At 26.9% G+C, this 17,352-nt stretch overlaps 3 protein-coding genes across 4 annotated transcripts; 1 reads left to right on the top strand and 2 right to left on the bottom strand.

Moving 5' to 3' along the window:
• Positions 1-136: 136 nt before the first annotated feature.
• LOC126896884 (protein l(2)37Cc) lies at positions 137-5,000 on the bottom strand. The gene is made up of 3 exons (XM_050670033.1): positions 4,854-5,000; positions 773-1,227; positions 137-703 (listed from the first exon to the last, which is right to left on the bottom strand). Exons 2-3 carry the CDS (start codon positions 1,214-1,216, stop codon positions 329-331), a joined length of 819 nt encoding a protein of 272 aa, XP_050525990.1. The 5' UTR covers positions 1,217-1,227; positions 4,854-5,000; the 3' UTR covers positions 137-328.
• Positions 5,001-5,067: 67 nt separating this feature from the next.
• On the top strand, positions 5,068-8,595 carry LOC126896865 (gastrulation defective protein 1 homolog). Its single transcript, XM_050670006.1, has 4 exons — positions 5,068-5,221; positions 6,105-6,760; positions 7,076-7,527; positions 7,751-8,595. Exons 2-4 carry the CDS (start codon positions 6,116-6,118, stop codon positions 8,448-8,450), a joined length of 1,797 nt encoding a protein of 598 aa, XP_050525963.1. The 5' UTR covers positions 5,068-5,221; positions 6,105-6,115; the 3' UTR covers positions 8,451-8,595.
• On the bottom strand, positions 8,315-17,124 carry LOC126896860 (uncharacterized). Of its 2 annotated transcripts, XM_050669994.1 has the most exons (8): positions 16,246-17,122; positions 15,030-15,100; positions 11,286-14,956; positions 10,595-10,813; positions 9,297-9,407; positions 9,146-9,240; positions 8,976-9,085; positions 8,315-8,921 (listed from the first exon to the last, which is right to left on the bottom strand). In XM_050669994.1, the coding sequence occupies exons 2-8, from the start codon at positions 15,092-15,094 to the stop codon at positions 8,729-8,731; spliced, it is 4,464 nt and encodes a 1,487-aa protein (XP_050525951.1). In that variant the 5' UTR covers positions 15,095-15,100; positions 16,246-17,122; the 3' UTR covers positions 8,315-8,728. The 2 variants fall into 2 exon arrangements, with proteins under 2 accessions (XP_050525951.1, XP_050525953.1); XM_050669996.1 differs by lacking the exon at positions 8,315-8,921 and having other exon boundaries at positions 9,146-9,218; positions 16,246-17,124.
• Between the last annotated feature and the right edge of the window lie 228 nt (positions 17,125-17,352).

Here is a 17,352-nt window from a genome sequence, read left to right as displayed (position 1 = left end):
TAACAACTCTGACAAATTATGACTCGCAATAACCTGTGTTTCATTAACAAAGATACTATTAGCATTAGACTTTGAGATTAATAAAAGTCTTAAGGAATACTAAATGTTGTTTTGGTATTTTCAAAATATATAAAAATACTAGCCAATAAATGTTTAATTTAATTTAACTTCCATTTCTGTAAAACTTGTTATATTAGAGTAAATGTATTTTATACCTTTAAAAACATAAATACAAAACAAAAAAAAGCATGTATATATGAAACAAAACAAAAAGATATAATATGGGAGATATAAACTAATTCATTTGTTCTAAACATAATAGAGGAAATTATTGTGCAGGCAAATTTAGTAGAATGTTTTGTCCAGATGGAAGGTATGCTACTTGTCTCGATCTTGATAATTGGTATGCTATGTCTTCAGCAGCTTCGATTCTTCTTAATTCAACAAGACCTTCACCAGCATCACCAAATGATTTTGCTAACATAGATGCAGCTTCAGAATCACCTTGAGCTGATATAATAGCAGCTTGTTTCTGTTGTTCAGCCTTTTCTACTAGATATTTAGCTCTCTCTGCATCTTGTTGAGCTACTTGCTTCAACTCAACAGCTTGTGTAAATTCCTTACCAAATGTTAGATGTGTAATTGAAATGTCATCTAAGACAACACCGAATTGTCCAGCACGTTCAATAAGAGTTTGGCTTACCTGAAAAAATTAAGATGTTAAGTAAATTAAAAATTAACATTTTTAATTTACTTAAATTATTAAACTTACTTTATGAGATACATTTTCTCTTTGTGTAATTAATTCTCCAGCATCAAATTGAGCAACTACAGCTTTTAAAACTTCAGTTGTGATAGAAGGTAAAACTCTTTCATCGTAGTCTACACCTAAAATTGTATATATTTTGGGCAATTGTTCAGGTACAGGCCGGAACAATATTCTAAGAGTGATGTTTACATTTTGTAAATCTTTGCTTCCAGTAATAACTGGTACATTTCTAGGGCGAGATCTAACATCAAAAATAATAGGTTTTTGTACCCATGGAATTAAAAAATGTGTGCCTTCTCCAACAACTGTATTTTTAATTCCAGAAAAGCGATCAAATATAACAGCTCGATGACCACCATCAACATTATACAAAGCAGTGTTTGCAATACTACCAGCCACTGCTAATCCAAGACCCAATTGACCAATACGATTGAAAATTTGAGCCATAACTTTTCAATCTAGAATCAATGTAATATTAAGAGGTTAGGAGTGAAAAAATAAACATTTTTATATAATTTTTTTTGACAGTAGTTAAATTTTATTTTATACAAGAAATAATGCAGTAATAATATTATGTTTCAATTTTATTTGATAAAAATAAAAAAAACAAAAACCCAGCACAGGGGGGTCGCAGCACAGTGGTGACGTGGCATAGTTGGATCAAGTATAATGATATCTGACAGTGATTAAAATCACTATAAAAAAAAAACGCTTCGATGCAAATCTTTAGATAGTGTTTAATTTTAAAAAATTGGTGGATTATTCCAAAAGCTTCATAAACTGCTAGTTCCTTATTAATATCCTGATTAAGACAAAGTATGTCGAATGAAAAAGGGATTATTAAAAAATAGTATTTCCCATAAAAAAATTATATTGATCAATACACTTTTCAATAAGTTATAGCATTATAAAGTTAAAAATGTAAAAAATAAAATTGAGAATTTTCACACAATAATAGCATTTGGTAGCCATTTTCACCTTGAAGATAAAATAAAGTCCGAAATTTTTTTTTTCCATGATAAAGTATATTACATTAGCTTTAATTTAAGATATATATAAAAGTGTCAGACTTTCCGGAACACTTTCAAAATTTAAGTTGAAAAAGTCAATTTTTTGTGAAAAAGTTGTCATTTTGAATCCCCCCCTGTAGGCAGGTAAAAAGTCAGATTTATAAAAAAAATATACCAAATGATAGGTAAAGACATCATGCATCTACAAAAAAAAGAATTATATTGATCCATACATCTTTCGAGAAGTTATAGCATTATAAAGTTAAAAATATAAAAAAGAATTTTTTTACAAAAATCGTATTTTTTTTATTAAGTTTAATGTCTGTTTTCACCATGAAGATAAAATAAAGTCCGAAATTTTTTTTTACCATTATAAAGTATATTACATTAGCTTTAATTTAAGATATATATAAAAGTGTCAGACCTTCCGGAACACTTTCAAAAGTTACGTTGAAAAAGTTCTACTTTCTATATGCATTTTTATGTTTTGAATCCCCCCTGTATTTAGGGAAATGGTCCGATTTAAAAAAACAGTATGTCGAATGAAAGATCTATATAAATACTACTTCTCATAAAAAAATTGTAATGATTCATACATTTTTCAAAAAGTTATAGCATAATAAAGTTAAAAATGGAAAATACAAAATCGAAAATTTTCACACAAAATGCTATTTTTGTGTGAAAATTTATAGCATTATAAAGTTAAAAATAAAAAAATTAAATCGAGAATTTTCACACAATAATAGCATTTGGTAGCCATTTTCACCATGAAGATAAAATAAAGTCCGAAATTTTTTTTTTCCATGATAAAGTATATTACATTAGCTTTAATTTAAGATATATATAAAAGTGTCAGACTTTCCGGAACACTTTCAAAATTTAAGTTGAAAAAGTCAATTTTTTGTTTAAAAAAGTTGTCATTTTAAATCCCCCCGTGGGCAGGTAAAAAGTCAGATTTATAAAAAAAATATACCAAATGATAGGTAATGACATCATGCATCTACAAAAAAAAGAATTATATTGATCCATACATCTTTCGAGAAGTTATAGCATTATAAAGTTAAAAATATAAAAAAGAATTTTTTTACAAAAATCGTATTTTTTTTATTAAGTTTAATGTCTGTTTTCACCATGAAGATAAAATAAAGTCCGAAATTTTTTTTTACCATTATAAAGTATATTACATTAGCTTTAATTTAAGATATATATAAAAGTGTCAGACCTTCCGGAACACTTTCAAAAGTTAAGTTGAAAAAATTATTTTTTTTTAAAAAAGTTGTCATTTTAAATCCCCCCATGGGCAGGTAAAAAGTCAGATTTATAAAAAAAATATACCAAATGATAGGTAATGACATCATGCATCTACAAAAAAAAGAATTATATTGATCTGTTTTTTTAAAAAAGTTACGGCAGTTTTTAGTAAAAAAAATTTCGAAAATTAGCCATTTTTAAATTTGTAATTTTTTCCAGAGGTTTCCCCCATTTACGGGGAACGAGGGAAATTTTTTCAATTTTTAAGGGTAATGTCTTCGACTAGATACGATTTGTGATCTTTTGACGTATCATTGAAAGAAATCGGTTCGGTGAGAGCTGAGAAAAAGTGGTAACAGACACAAAAAAAAAAAAAAAAACACATCTTAGTAAAACCAATACCTTCTCAGCTTCGCATCGAAGCTAATAATACTATAGACTAAATTATGGCTATATTTGTTGGACTTCTTTACATTGGTTGGTGACCCATGTAATTTTAAAACTACTTGATAATTTTGAATTAAATTTGCAAAGCTTATTGAAATCATAAAAAAATAATGCCTGATTAAAAGGTTTTATATTATTTTTTAAAAACAATGAACTAGTGCTTTTTCCTTGAAAATCTGCAAATAATTTATAAGAGGCCACCATTTTGTTTATTTAAAAAAATAAAATCTTTGATCAAATACTAGATTAAATATTAAACTAATGATTTGTTTTTGATTGATTTCATATGAACCAGTAAAATTTTATTATTGTTAACACAAAGCATGACTTACCAGGTTGGATCCAACAAATATAACTTGATCTACAATAATTTTTTTTTTTTTAATGTCAAATAAAAGTTAAAAATAATATAATATCTTTATATACATTTCTGAATAAAATAAACTAAACTACAGTAAAAAAAAAAAAAACTATTTTAAAAACTCATTTTATCATGCCTTTAACTACACCTAACACCTTAAGGAATTAATCCAAGATTTCTTTACAAAACAGCCTATAATCTCTTCATACATTAATTATAATCAGATCTATTATATCTCCTATATATGAAAACTAGAAATGAAGGATTCAAAGGAACAAAAATATGTTCCTAGATCATTGAATTTAAATTTCAAAAAATGATACCTTCTGATTATAATTAGTTCAGGGTACTATGACTAGTCTATTCAAAAAAAGGAATAAAATTTTGTAGTATTTAATTTTATTGAAAGAATGACAATTATATTTTTTGTTTTTATGTTCTAGTTTCCACATATATATATATAATTATATTATGGATTTTGATAACATGTAATAACTATTATGGTGATTATCATACATTTTTATTTATTCTGGTTACATATCAAACAATTGAATGAATGTAATACAAAGGAATTCAAGATGTCATAATATATAAGAGTAAATAATCTTTTTTAAATCAAATATAGTTTACAAAAATAATGTATTATTTTAGTTCAGAATAATCATAATACATTTTGTAAATTTATAAAGTTGAAAACTTCTTTTTTTGTCGTTATTTCATTATTTGAATAACTTCTATTAATAATGGAAAAAAATCATTTTAAATAAATTATAGCATTTATTTATGATAGGTGTCTTAATACTCTTTAAATACACCACTAATATATAAATAAATAATAATGAGCTACGATAAATAACAAAGGCAATATGAAAAAAAACTTTTATATAAGATTCTTCTCAAAAGTCTAGTCCTTAAAACATTAAATGTATTAGATAACCTCATACATATCTTTTTAATAATAATTATAGTATTACTATTAAAAATATACAATATACAATAACAGATTGCTACAAACTTGTCTTCAGATGAAATTTTGACAATTGATCCAATTATATGACTAATTATTGTACTTCACAAAATATATTTACTCTATTAATTTTATATTATGAATGTAGTTTGCCTTAGAGTATTCGGTAATCAGGCCGAAAAGTGTATTCATATTTTAAGGTTATATGTGATTTATCATAAAATGTTTCTAACATCATTCATTATACTAAGGTCCTTATATTGAATACATATCTACAAAATATTGGTGATAATTTTAAAAGACTTCTTAGTTTATTTAAAAAAATAAATTGTAAACAATTGGTAATTTATTTAGAAAATAATTCTATATAAATCTAATAAGAAAGTATTAATGTCGCTTCCATTAAATTTTACTGAGTAAGTTAAAAATAGATCACTACTTTTTTAATGTTATTAGTAATATATATTGATTTTATTTTCAACTGATAAATATTTTTATTAATTGTAGGAATATAAAAGCAATTTTTTTTTAATATCAAATAGACCATAGCCAAAAATTATCTTTAAGGAGGCTTTTAAAAATGTGATAATTTATCATGTTTAAAAGTGATATGTCTTATATATTCTACTTTTCAAAATCAAATTTAAATTAAGTATATAATGAAGCTTTTTGTGATAAGCTATATTTCATCACAATATTTGTATATATAGTGTAATATATGGGTACCAAAAATGAAAAATTTGAAATTTATCCATTTTAAAATGAATTAACATGAAGGGCTACATTTTTTAGTATTTTTAAACTAGTAAAACTCAATCTATATTCAACATATTATGTTAAGAAATAAGGTTAAGATAAGGAAGGAATAAAGATTAGAAATAACAGAAGGTTAAAAAATCTAGACAAATTGTTTTGTATTACAGTGACAGTCACCTTACCCTTATACTGGCTCCCTCTTAGTTATAAGAGGTTGCATAGGGTTGATAGCTGCTGTAAACATCTGTCAAATCATAAGGTAAAAATAAAAATTGGGGATAGTATTCTAAATATATGACACTGTATATAATACAATTCCCCGAGAGTATTTGTATACTTCAAATCAAATTACTTTTTTGGTTGAAGAGTTTTTTGTTATTACTATAGAAGTTTTTTTTATATAACGCACTTCTAAAAAGTTATAGCCTTAATTGAAATAGTTTTTCAAATTATTTAACTTCTATTTTTTTGTTATCTGTGATCTTTTATTTGTAATGTTCAGTGTAATGAAATATTAATTTATTATTTTAATTTTCATCCTAGGTATTTAAAAAATGTCAAGTGAAGATGAATTTATTGGTCCTCCAATACCACAAGCATTCATACATTCCAATGAATTTAGCTCTAAATCACTTGAAAAAGAAACAACTGAGATAAATATTGATCATGATAAAAATGAGTCACAGGCAGAAACAACCAAAGATGATGACACTTTTATTAGTCCCCTAATTCCCAGTAATCTGTCAATTTCTAAAAATCAGAATAATGAAAATGCAGTTACCATAAAAGAAAATACTGTAAAGGAAGTATGTTCCAACTATGATAGTGATGATGATGATATAAGTGATACTGAAGATGATGATTCAAAAGAAACCAATCTTCCTATTGAGAGTAATGTATCATTAAATCATGGAATTAAGGCAGTCTCTGCCCTATGTATAGATCCTCCAGGAGTAAGATTAGCAAGTGGCTCTGTCGATTATGATGTTCGTTTATGGGATTTTGCTGGTATGGATCAAACTTTACAAAGTTTTCGTACTCTAACACCTTGTGGAAATCATCCAATTAAATGTTTAAAATATTCACCTACTGGTGATAGATTACTTGTAATATCTGGAATGTCTCAAGCTAAAGTCTTAGATAGAGATGGTCATGAACTTTGGGAGTGTGTCAAAGGTGATCAATATATATCAGATATGGTAAATTTTTATTAAATTTATAATTTTATTGTTCAACTAACATATCGTACTATAAGTACTCTAGTATAGTAACTCTAAATATACCTAACAAATGCATGGAATAAATCATTTTTTGTGTCGATAAACAATATTGTTTAGTATTGCGCATTCAACTTTTTAGATATAACATAATACACTATTGCATTATAAAGGAATTGTGCATTTTTATCATAAAAAAATATGTACAAACAAATAACTTAAAATTTGTCAATTTTACTACTATATTAGAGTACTCATATTGCGATATATTTAAAAAAAAAATTGTCTATTTTGAAGGTACGTACTAAAGGTCATACTTCTCCATTGACTTGTGGATCTTGGCATCCTAGAAATAAAGAAGAATTTCTAACTAGCTCAGAAGATGGATCTTGTCGTATATGGGATATGACCAAAAAAGAAAAACACAAAGATATCATCAAATGTAGAGCGAAAAATGGACTTAGAGCTATACCAACAACTTGTAATTATAGTAATGATGGAAAATTAGTTGCGTGTGCATGCAGAGATGGCTCAGTACTAGTATACGATACTAGGAAACCAAGTTTTGTTAATGCTACGTTTACCATTCGTGATGCTCATTTATCAAACTCTGATACATCATCAATTGTATTTTCCTATAGAGATACTTTAATTTGTACACGTGGTGAAGGAATTGATGAAACTATGAAACTTTGGGATATAAGAAATTTTAAAAAACCTATTCATGTTGTTGATGAACTTTATTCAAGGTATGTTGAGCTAGATAATTTTTAGCTTTGATGCAGTTGAGAAAGTATTAACTTTACTATATCTTTATTTTATTTTATCTTTATTATTATTATTATTATTTTTTTTTGTCTGTTACCACTCTATTTGTGTGTTCTACTACGAGTCTTTATTTCTAAAAAAAATGATATATATCACTGTGCTTCAGTTTTTTTAATTATTAATATGTTGAATATGTTTTATTAGGTATTCTACAACAGATTGTTGCTTTAGTCCAGATGATTCAATTGTAGTAACTGGACATTCTGTTAAACCAAAAGAAGCTGGAGGTCATCTAATGTTTTATAGTACTGATACATTTGAACTTCGGGAAAAAGTTAAAGTTTCTGAAACTCATTGTATTAAAGTGTATTGGCATCCCAAATTGAAACAGTTATTTGCCGGTTGTGGAGATGGTACTGTAAAAGTATTTTATGATAAAGTTAATAGTCAGCGGGGAGCAATGTTATGTGCTTCAAAAACTCGAACAAAATCAAAACAGATGGAAATGGTACCTACACAGCAAATTATAACACCTCATGCTTTACCAATGTTTCGACAAGATAGAAATAAATCATTAAAAAAACGTATTGAGAAAGATAGATTGGATCCTGTTAAATCAAAAAGACCTGATTTGCCTATCAAATCAGGACAAGGTGGACGTGTTGCTGCATCTGGTAGCACATTAAGCTCTTATGTTATTCGTAATTTGGGATTGAGTAAACGTGTAGAAGATGATCAAGATCCAAGAGAAGCAATTTTAAAGTATGCTAAAGATGCATCTGAAAATCCTTACTGGATAACTCCAGCATATGCAAAGACCCAGCCAAAAAATATACTTGAAACATCTGAAGATGAACCAAAAGAAAAGAAAATTAAGTTTGAAATTGGTAAACCAAAACAGTAACTCTCTGTGTCTTAAGAAACAAAAATTATGTAAATTACATAATAATGTTTTACCCAAGTTGAAAATTGTACATACATTTTTTTTATTATATTACCATGAAATTGTATAATTCTACAAAAATAAAATCACTATTAACATTTGTAAACTCGGTAAAAATAAATTAAGATAATACAAATTATTTAGTAACTATTCTTAGAAAAAATTTTAAATTTAATATAAATAGAATAAATAATTTGAGTTAAAAATAATAAATTATTAGGAGTAAATTGTAAAAATAATTAACAATTATGGTCATGCGAAAATTTTTTTAAAGCTCTTTGTGATTGTCGTTTAAATGAGCATTGTTGATATCCTCGATTTACTGGTTTTTGTGAACATTTATTTGCTACAGAATCGCCAGTTACAACCAATTGAACTGACTCGGATCCGTCTTTACTTTGAATGTTTTTATCCCATTCTTGACTTAACCGCCTGTTCCAAAAGAATCTTAAAAAATTGAACTGCTTTCTGTGTAAATTGTGTTACCTGCGAGCTTTATGAATTAATAAGTGTGTGTCTATGGTTTCCATGTATTTGCTTTCAGCTGACAAAGTAGTTTCGGCTCTAGATACACTAGGAGAATATATACCATGGCGCTATGACAGTAATAATTATACTTAGTTTAAATTAAAAAAAAACTTTTTGTTATATTTTACCGTTGATTGTGAAATCTTTACATTTTTATATGGTTTATTTAAATAGTTATTCTTTCTTTGTATTGTTTTTTGACTAATTTCAATTTTATTGATTTCTAAAATTTAATAATTACTCGACAAACTTTTTGAAAATCTTAGCTTCTATATTTACCATTAAAATTGTCAGAAGATTCTAGGTCTTGTTTATCTGGTATTAGTGATACTTTCATTTCCATATTATTTGGTCCGTTTACGCTTACATACCATTCATTTGCTGTTGGATCTATATTTATCATCAATTATTAATTAAAATTTACCTACTCGTGTTATCAAAGGAACGTATAAGCCATATTTTAATATTTTTAATTAAAATTGTTCAGTTTAGTTCATAGGCAGTGATGAAATCAGAATTATTTTTAGTGGTGGGGAATTAGTTATAACTTTAATCAATGTACCATCATCATGAACCACAGATTTAATGAAATAATCTATATTTCATATAGACACTAGATTTTATTATTTAGTTCTCGGAAATATTTTTTTTAGACATCGATTTAATAATCTTGTTCTAAGAACTAAACATACTTTTTAAATTCGTTTCATTTTCTTTAAACAAAAATAAAAAATTTTCTATGTTTCAGATCCTTGATTAAAGAGTGTTTTTTTTAAGTATCAATGCATAACTTACACTTTTGTAGTGTCTATGATTAATAAATATTTTTTTGATTTATATTCAAAAGCCAATAAAGTCACAAAAAATGTCACTGAGATTTTTTGTAAATTGTTATGTGAAAAATGATTTCTATAGTTTATCAAAATTTTAAGTAAATTTCTACGGGAAGAATGTTTTTTGAACATAAAAAATTTCGATTTATTTAAAACACCATTGAAATTTAAAAAAAGTTTTATTAATAATTACTTTAATTTTCATATTTAATTTTTAAAAGATAGCCATAGATTTATTATAACATCTTGAATAAATATCCTGTCCACTCCCAAGATTAGTCTTTAAAATAATTCTATATTTATTTCAATGATTACTGAAAACATCCCATAATTATTATTACGTACTGGTCCGTATTCAAAAAGTCCATAGAATCTGATCTCCCCTCCAAAGTATTTTTCTAAATAATAATTATTTAAATATTATTAAGACAAAATATGTTAAATAGTCCCTCGTGATGTGACGTGAATAATTTTAAGTTTGAACTATGTAAAAAAAAGTGCAAACAAAATTTTAAATTCTATTAAAAAATTAAAAGCAGATAAATTTTGGTTTTATGCATGATGTACTATTTACTAATGCGGTTTATTTATGTAATATATATTGTTATAGCAACTTGTTAACTTATGTCAAAACATAAATATTTTGGTATAATTTACGTAGTGCAAAACTTGGATTTAATATTTTACTCATTTCTAATAATAATTATTAGAAATGAGTAATTATTATAGAATTAATAAATCTACCAGAGTAGGTTACATATTGATGATTGTATCTTGACGGCTGTACTATTTTTGGTAAATGTTTTGTTGAAGAGCGTTTGCTTGCAACATGTAATACATTTTTTTTAGGAAAATGAACTATCGGTAAATTTATTGGTTCAGGGGTAGCTTCTACATGAAGAGAAAATTGTTGATCAATATTTTCTTCTTTGACATCTAGTTCATCATAATCGTAACCGTCTTCTAAACATTTTTAAAATTTTTATTATTTGACATATTAATGATTATAATTATTAATATGATTATATTAATATTATATTAAATATATATATAATATCATTAATAATTATTAAACGTATTCTCAGGAGGGAATAAGATCTCAATCCCTAGATGATAAATAATATTAAGTTTAATGAAATTTAAAGAAATAATCTTTCATTTATTTAAGCAATTTAAGAACACCACTAATCCAATTACTCAGAGATATTTTATATATTCATACTTTTCCAAAAATATATAAATTTATCAAGACCGAAATTACAATATTTTATGAACTGTAATTCCCCTGTTATATTTTAAGAGCTCACTAGTAAATTATAACTGCTTTTTGTATTCCAATTCAATGATGACTATACATTTTTATTTAATTCTTTATGATATGAAAGCCAGTGGTTAATTTATAATTATATAAACAAATCATATATATATATATTACCATGCGTATCTGTATCTGTACTTTCGGTTCGAAGCGTATAAAAATTTATCCAACCTTTTGATAATGTAAGAAGTCGATCATTTTTAGTTCCTTCTAAAGCCTCTTTACCTTTGTGTTTCTTTTGTTTGAACATTCCAACCGTTAACATCGAATTATTACCACTAAAGTTTTTTTCTGATGATAAATGGTTTAATTTTTGCTTAATTGGTTCCATCTTTTCAATTAGTCCTACTGATGTTCCTTGTAATGATTTTAGCTGCGAAAAATCTTCTGTTTGGTTACTTTCAGATACCATTTTATGACCATTGATAACACGAATTTGGCTTTCAGAAATTTTGTGATGATTCTCGATATTTGCGAGCAATGTTTCTAATACTAAATGATCATCAACATTTTTTTTTTCATTAGCTGTATTATTGTGCTGTACTTGTACTCCCTTTTCAGCTGTACATAATGTTTGACAACTTTTGTGTCGAACACGTACGCGAGTGGGAACTTTTTTCCTTATTGTAAATAAATGTAAATGTTTTTTTAGTTTACTTTTCCGTCGATTTAAACGGGATTTAAGTGTTCCTGGCATATTCATTGTAAAAGAAACAGCAGATTGTTGTCCGTTTAATGTAAGAAAATATGACATCGCTGAGTTTTCATTTTTATAATCTTCTAAACTATCAGTTAAACTCTCATCACTATCAGAATTTTTTTCGTTCCTACAGTTTTTATCTTGTTGAAAACAACAAGGTGGCATAATCGAAAAATTATGCTTTGTAGTTTTTAATGGGTTCTGATCAATTTCATTTCCAAAAACGGTACAATCATCAATATCTTGATTTTTTATATTTGTCAAATTATAGCTATAATAATAACCACAATGGCTATTAGCTTTTTCTGGTACGTCTGAAAAAGTTTGTTCGATTGTTTTATTTTCATAAAAATCAAAATAATTTTTATTTGGAGAGATACAATCAGAGTAACAATTTTTTTCCCGAAAAATGTCTCCTAAAAGGGATCCACCAACATACTCTTTGGAGACTTGTGTTGATTGTATATTCTTTGGCTGTTTTAAATCTGGATAATGCAATATGTCACTGTTGTTTGTGTACTTACCACCCGTGTGTTCATTATCAACGCAATTTAATTTCTCGTTTTGTTCATTATCAGTTTTATTATCATTTTTTGTGGCGTGTTCGGTATTATCATTGCTATTAGTCTTTGAAGAAATGTGTTTTTTTATTTCGCATGGAATAATTTCATTAGAACTGCTTAAATTATTCATCTGAGCTGTTATATCATTAACTTGGTTTATTATCGAATCATTTTTTTTTAAATGAGCCGAGTTGAAGAAAACATTTGACGAAATTGTTTGGTAAGGAGCAACTTGACTATCGTCTAGTTTATGTGAATTTTGTATAAATTTTTCTTTAACTGATAGTACATTATTGGATTCACTATTATGCATATCCACCAATAATTGTGGTGCATTCATAACTTCAAGTTGTGTCTGTTTATGTGCATTTACATAGTCTTTAGAATTTTCTGAATTAAGCTGTTTGTTTTCTGAATTTGGTAGTGCTAAAAAATCGGAGGAACTAGTTATAAGTTTATTCAAAATATTTACACTACTATTTAAGTCATCAGACTCCATATTTTTTTCATCAATTTCATTCTTATTTTCTTGTTGATCAATCTTGTAGTTGTTAAAATAGTTACTATTAAATGTTAATTGCTCAACTATGTTCGATTTGCATTCGTTTATATTAATTTTATTAAGATCTTCAGTAGATTTTCTCGAAATCGATTGAAATGTATGATTGTCATTGTTTATTATAACTTCTTTAGATACAAAATTCGTGTTTGTTTTTTTGTTTACTGAAGAAACAAGTAATTCAGTAGGTATTTTTTCGTCAAAATTGTTTTGTGGAACTTCTAAGGCGTTACAGTTACTTTGAACTAGAGAACTCTTTGATTTATTAATGCCTAAATGTTCTACTTCAATATCTTTATCATATTTTTCTGATTCAATAAACAGTAATGGCGAGAGCTGAGCATTTTCATTTAATTGATCAGTTATTAGATTTGAGCAATATTTATCATTTTTAAATTTACTATTATCACATGAATAAGTCTCGTTAAAAGTACTTCTATCATTATCACATTGTTTTCCTTCACTTTCGGATCGAATGTTGTGAGATTGTATCGATATTTCTGTGTGCGTGTTCATTGGTACATTTGATTCTATTTGTTTTTCATCACAATTGTTTATAAGATTAATATTAATATCTGGTATTAGAAGACTAGTATTAAATTCTTCAAAGGAATTTAAATTCATACATTTATTTATTTCTTTTGATGCCATTTGGGAAGAAATTTTATTACTCGCCTGTTTGTTGAAATGTTCAATGTTATAAGGTTCTTCATCAGTCATAGAGTGAATAGGTGATTTTTCGTTACATTTAACAGTTGCTTCATTACCGAATCTTACAATGGCCAAATCTTCCATTGAAAACTTTTTACTTAAATCAGAATTCAAATCGTGTTCAACTGCCGAATGACGTTTATTAATAGCTGATTCGCTTTTAGACATGAATGATTTTTCGGATCTATTTGGTATTATCGATATTGAATCGGATTTTCTTTCACCATTATAGGAATCTTTTGCAATATAAGTTAATAATGATCCTTCAGATATTGTCACTGAATCTGTTGGCTCATCATCAATTAAAGGCACATAATGAATACTAAATCTATGACTTTCGGTATGAGAAATATAACCACCGTTTACAGGATGCCGTAGTACACTTTCACAGTTAAATACTATTGGAAAATTAGGTCCTATAGGAAATGTGGTAGATGTTGATGCATTTCTAGTATTACTGGCTGATAGAGTTTCTCTACTTGTTTCAGCATTTCTGTTATCCACACTCTGCTGAGATTTTAATGATGACATATCCATTGCAGTGTTGGCGGTATCGTTGGAATCCACAGACGATCGAAAATCATATTCTGATAATTTTTCCCCTTTTTCAGAAGAAATAATATCTGGTGCAAAACACTCTCGATCATCAACAAATCTCTTAACTAGTATTTCTTCACCTGCAGATTTGGTTCTTCTTGTATTGAACTTAACTGCTTTAGTTACAGTTTCGCAGTCTATTGTCCGTTTTATATTTTTTGTTGATATTATTGGTAATTTAATGTCTTTTTCTGTTTTAATTGGTAAACTAACTAATTCTGCTTTACCCGACCACAATTTTGGTAATACACTATTTTCTTTATTTGTATGCGAATTAAAAGGTAGTGATATTTTTCTTTTATAAACTTGTTTGATTTTTTGACAACCTTTAAATGCCGTGAATGATAGACGACGCTTTTCAGAATGAATAGCAATTGAACGGACTTTTGGTCGTTTAGAGAATTTTTTTTTTTGTTTTATTGTAAATTTTCCACCAAATACATCATTTTCTGGTCTATACAAATACTTATCTAGCCCTAGTACATCGGTTTGACACGATTTATTTAACGAAAATTGTTCATCACTGTTTTCATTATTTCTAAAGTCATTTTTGAGAGCTTGCCTTCTCATCACAAGATCAGGTGTTGAAAATGTCCGAATAGAAAATTTAGATAAATCTAATGACATTTTCCAAGTTTTATTCGCTAATACCCAACCACTACAAAAAATTTAATAATTAGAAAAAAACTTGTGCATTTAATGTAAATTATATAAGTTAAGATTCATATTACCTTTCTAAAGAAACACATCGATGAAGGTTTTTAGTAGAAAAAGATGCACTATCAAAATTATCCATAGTTTTCTATAATAAACACATTTGAATTTAATGTTAATAACTTGATTTTAATATTGTATGTTAATTTCCTGATTCTGTATAATTCTCTTAATAATAATTTTTTCTTGTATTAAATTTTAGTGGATTTTATTTTTATTCCAATTGTTCGTAAACGAGACAGGAAGAGTCGTCCAGATGTGTAGATAAAACAACAGTGTATTTATAAAATTGCTGGAAACTCAGAAAAACGTGTCTAGTATAAAATATGATTACGAAAGTAATTTAAAATAATATAAATCTAAGAAACTAAAATGAAGACAATAAAATAACTCTTCGCGTTCTTTTTTACATTTTAGTACAATACTCTAAGCTAAACCATACGATACTGCATTGATTGACCCAATGACCTGTTACTTTAAGTTTTTAGTCATAACCGGACAAGTCACGGACATATTATAATGTATGCGCGAGGCCATTAAAGAGGGTAAAAAATTCTACGACACGATTTTAAACTCTATATTATTACTTCTATCGATATTTTTACTATTTACTAGTTTATTTTGTGACATTTAAATTATAATTGTTAAACAATAAAAATATAAAATGTTAGATTTTCAACTTCCATGGTATATAAATAGTTTACATGAATAAAGTACACAACGGTAAAGTCTGTTACCAAGTGTTAGGCTTCCACGAGGTTAATGTACGCGCAACACGAATTCAAAAGTCTTATAGGTTAATCCATCAATTCTATCTTTTTTCTATTGATAGACAAGTATTTTTTTTAAGCCGATATCGTATCATTTAAAGGGGCTGTTATTTTTATATTAAACTATTGTGTATTATTATTTCCATCTACAAGCTTAAACAAAATCAAAGAAATTAACCAGTAAATTATTACTAAAAATAATAAATAAAAAGTTCATGTGTAATAAAAATGGTAATCAATGTCCGTAGAGACGTTTTCGTGCATTTCGACTATTACAATTATTTGTCTATAAGACTTCATCACGCAACAAATAAAACTATTTCTGCGATATTCGTGTTCGACCTCGAGATTATACCAAAGAAATGTCTAATGAAAAATTTAATGTTGAACTAATAATTTTATATTAAGTGTTCAAAGTTACTACAGTTGTTTATTGTAAAATAGAACATTTTTTGTTACTTACTAAAACACCTTTTGTAATACGAATACAGCTAAAGAGTGTAAAAAGTACATTTGTCTATTCTGCCAGTAGCGTGTCACATAATTTTCCACGTGGACGTCAGCAGAGGATTGATATCCACCATATCGATACGGATTGTCGTGATAATTTATCGGATTCGATCACCAAACGACCCGCTATGATGTTAACAATATTTTAACTGCAAGGCTTGTGTATACACATTTGTTTGGTTGCGAAGAAGCCGAGTGTGCGTCGTTGATGCATATGGGGTGTGCTGAGCGTGCCAGTGCAACGATGTTATTTCACTCGGTTACTGTATTATAACTATTAATAGATGTAATAATATAAAATAAACTAAGAAGATTTTTTTATGCCAGAATGGAAACTCATTTGTCTCTCGAGCCGTCATGTTTAAGGTTTTAATGTAAGAGTGTAATCCTTAAATGTTGAGCATCGGAATATCGTGTTTAACAGACATGATAATAACTTATATTTCCAATGCTCTGTAAGCTATCTTAATACCTATGTAATAGAATATAATCGTTTCTTTTATAACAAATAAAGCAGTAGCTCACTTTTTCTAACTTTTCAGGAGATTAAAAAATAAAGTGCCACTCTTTGATTACACGCTATATGTTTATCAATGTTCTAAGTAGTTTAATTCCGATTCAATCCAAATTCTCGATATTCTGATAAATTTTATTAACATAAAAGTAAAACCTAAATTCAAATATTTCATAATCTCCTAGTTGAATATTTTTGTGTTACTGCCTTACTCGTTGCCCATAGCATATAGATTATAATCAAAATTACAATTTTGAATCGATTTACCATGTATGGTATTAATTTCATTGTAATATTGTTATTGTTAATAAACTTATAATAATTAATTTTCATCATATAAAATTACGACTATAGAATAGAACCTATTTTCGTAACTATTTGATAGATACAAATATATATAATAAATATCTATAATCTGTTCAATCAAATTGACACAATTAAGTATTGAATAATTTGGAAAAAACCCTACAACATAAACATATTTGGTATCAATTTTTTCTAGATTTTTATATTATAAACTAAAATTTTTTTCTCAAAAGCTTTTTT

This window comes from Daktulosphaira vitifoliae, unplaced genomic scaffold, assembly GCF_025091365.1.
Source record: "Daktulosphaira vitifoliae isolate Bord-2020 unplaced genomic scaffold, ASM2509136v1 Scaffold_1, whole genome shotgun sequence".
In the NCBI taxonomy this organism is placed as follows: domain Eukaryota; kingdom Metazoa; phylum Arthropoda; class Insecta; order Hemiptera; family Phylloxeridae; genus Daktulosphaira; species Daktulosphaira vitifoliae.
Note: the sequence above shows the minus strand (reverse complement) of the source record. Positions and strands in the feature narration are given on the sequence as shown.

What these genes read in the sequence shown, in the direction of transcription:
- LOC126896884 (XM_050670033.1), bottom strand. Translation starts at nt 1,216, where the DNA reads ATGGCTCAAATTTTCAATCGTATTGGTCAATTGGGTCTTGGATTAGCA. An exon ending in GAGAAAATGTATCTCATAAA is followed by an intron (nt 704 to 772) that starts GTAAGTTTAATA and finishes TAATTTTTTCAG; the next exon opens with GTAAGCCAAACTCTTATTGA.
- LOC126896865 (XM_050670006.1), top strand. Translation starts at nt 6,116, where the DNA reads ATGTCAAGTGAAGATGAATTTATTGGTCCTCCAATACCACAAGCATTC. An exon ending in ATCAATATATATCAGATATG is followed by an intron (nt 6,761 to 7,075) that starts GTAAATTTTTAT and finishes TCTATTTTGAAG; the next exon opens with GTACGTACTAAAGGTCATAC. An exon ending in GTTGATGAACTTTATTCAAG is followed by an intron (nt 7,528 to 7,750) that starts GTATGTTGAGCT and finishes ATGTTTTATTAG; the next exon opens with GTATTCTACAACAGATTGTT.
- LOC126896860 (XM_050669994.1), bottom strand. Translation starts at nt 15,094, where the DNA reads ATGGATAATTTTGATAGTGCATCTTTTTCTACTAAAAACCTTCATCGA. An exon ending in CGATGTGTTTCTTTAGAAAG is followed by an intron (nt 14,957 to 15,029) that starts GTAATATGAATC and finishes AATTTTTTGTAG; the next exon opens with TGGTTGGGTATTAGCGAATA. An exon ending in TAAAGATTTCACAATCAACG is followed by an intron (nt 9,086 to 9,145) that starts GTAAAATATAAC and finishes TTACTGTCATAG; the next exon opens with CGCCATGGTATATATTCTCC.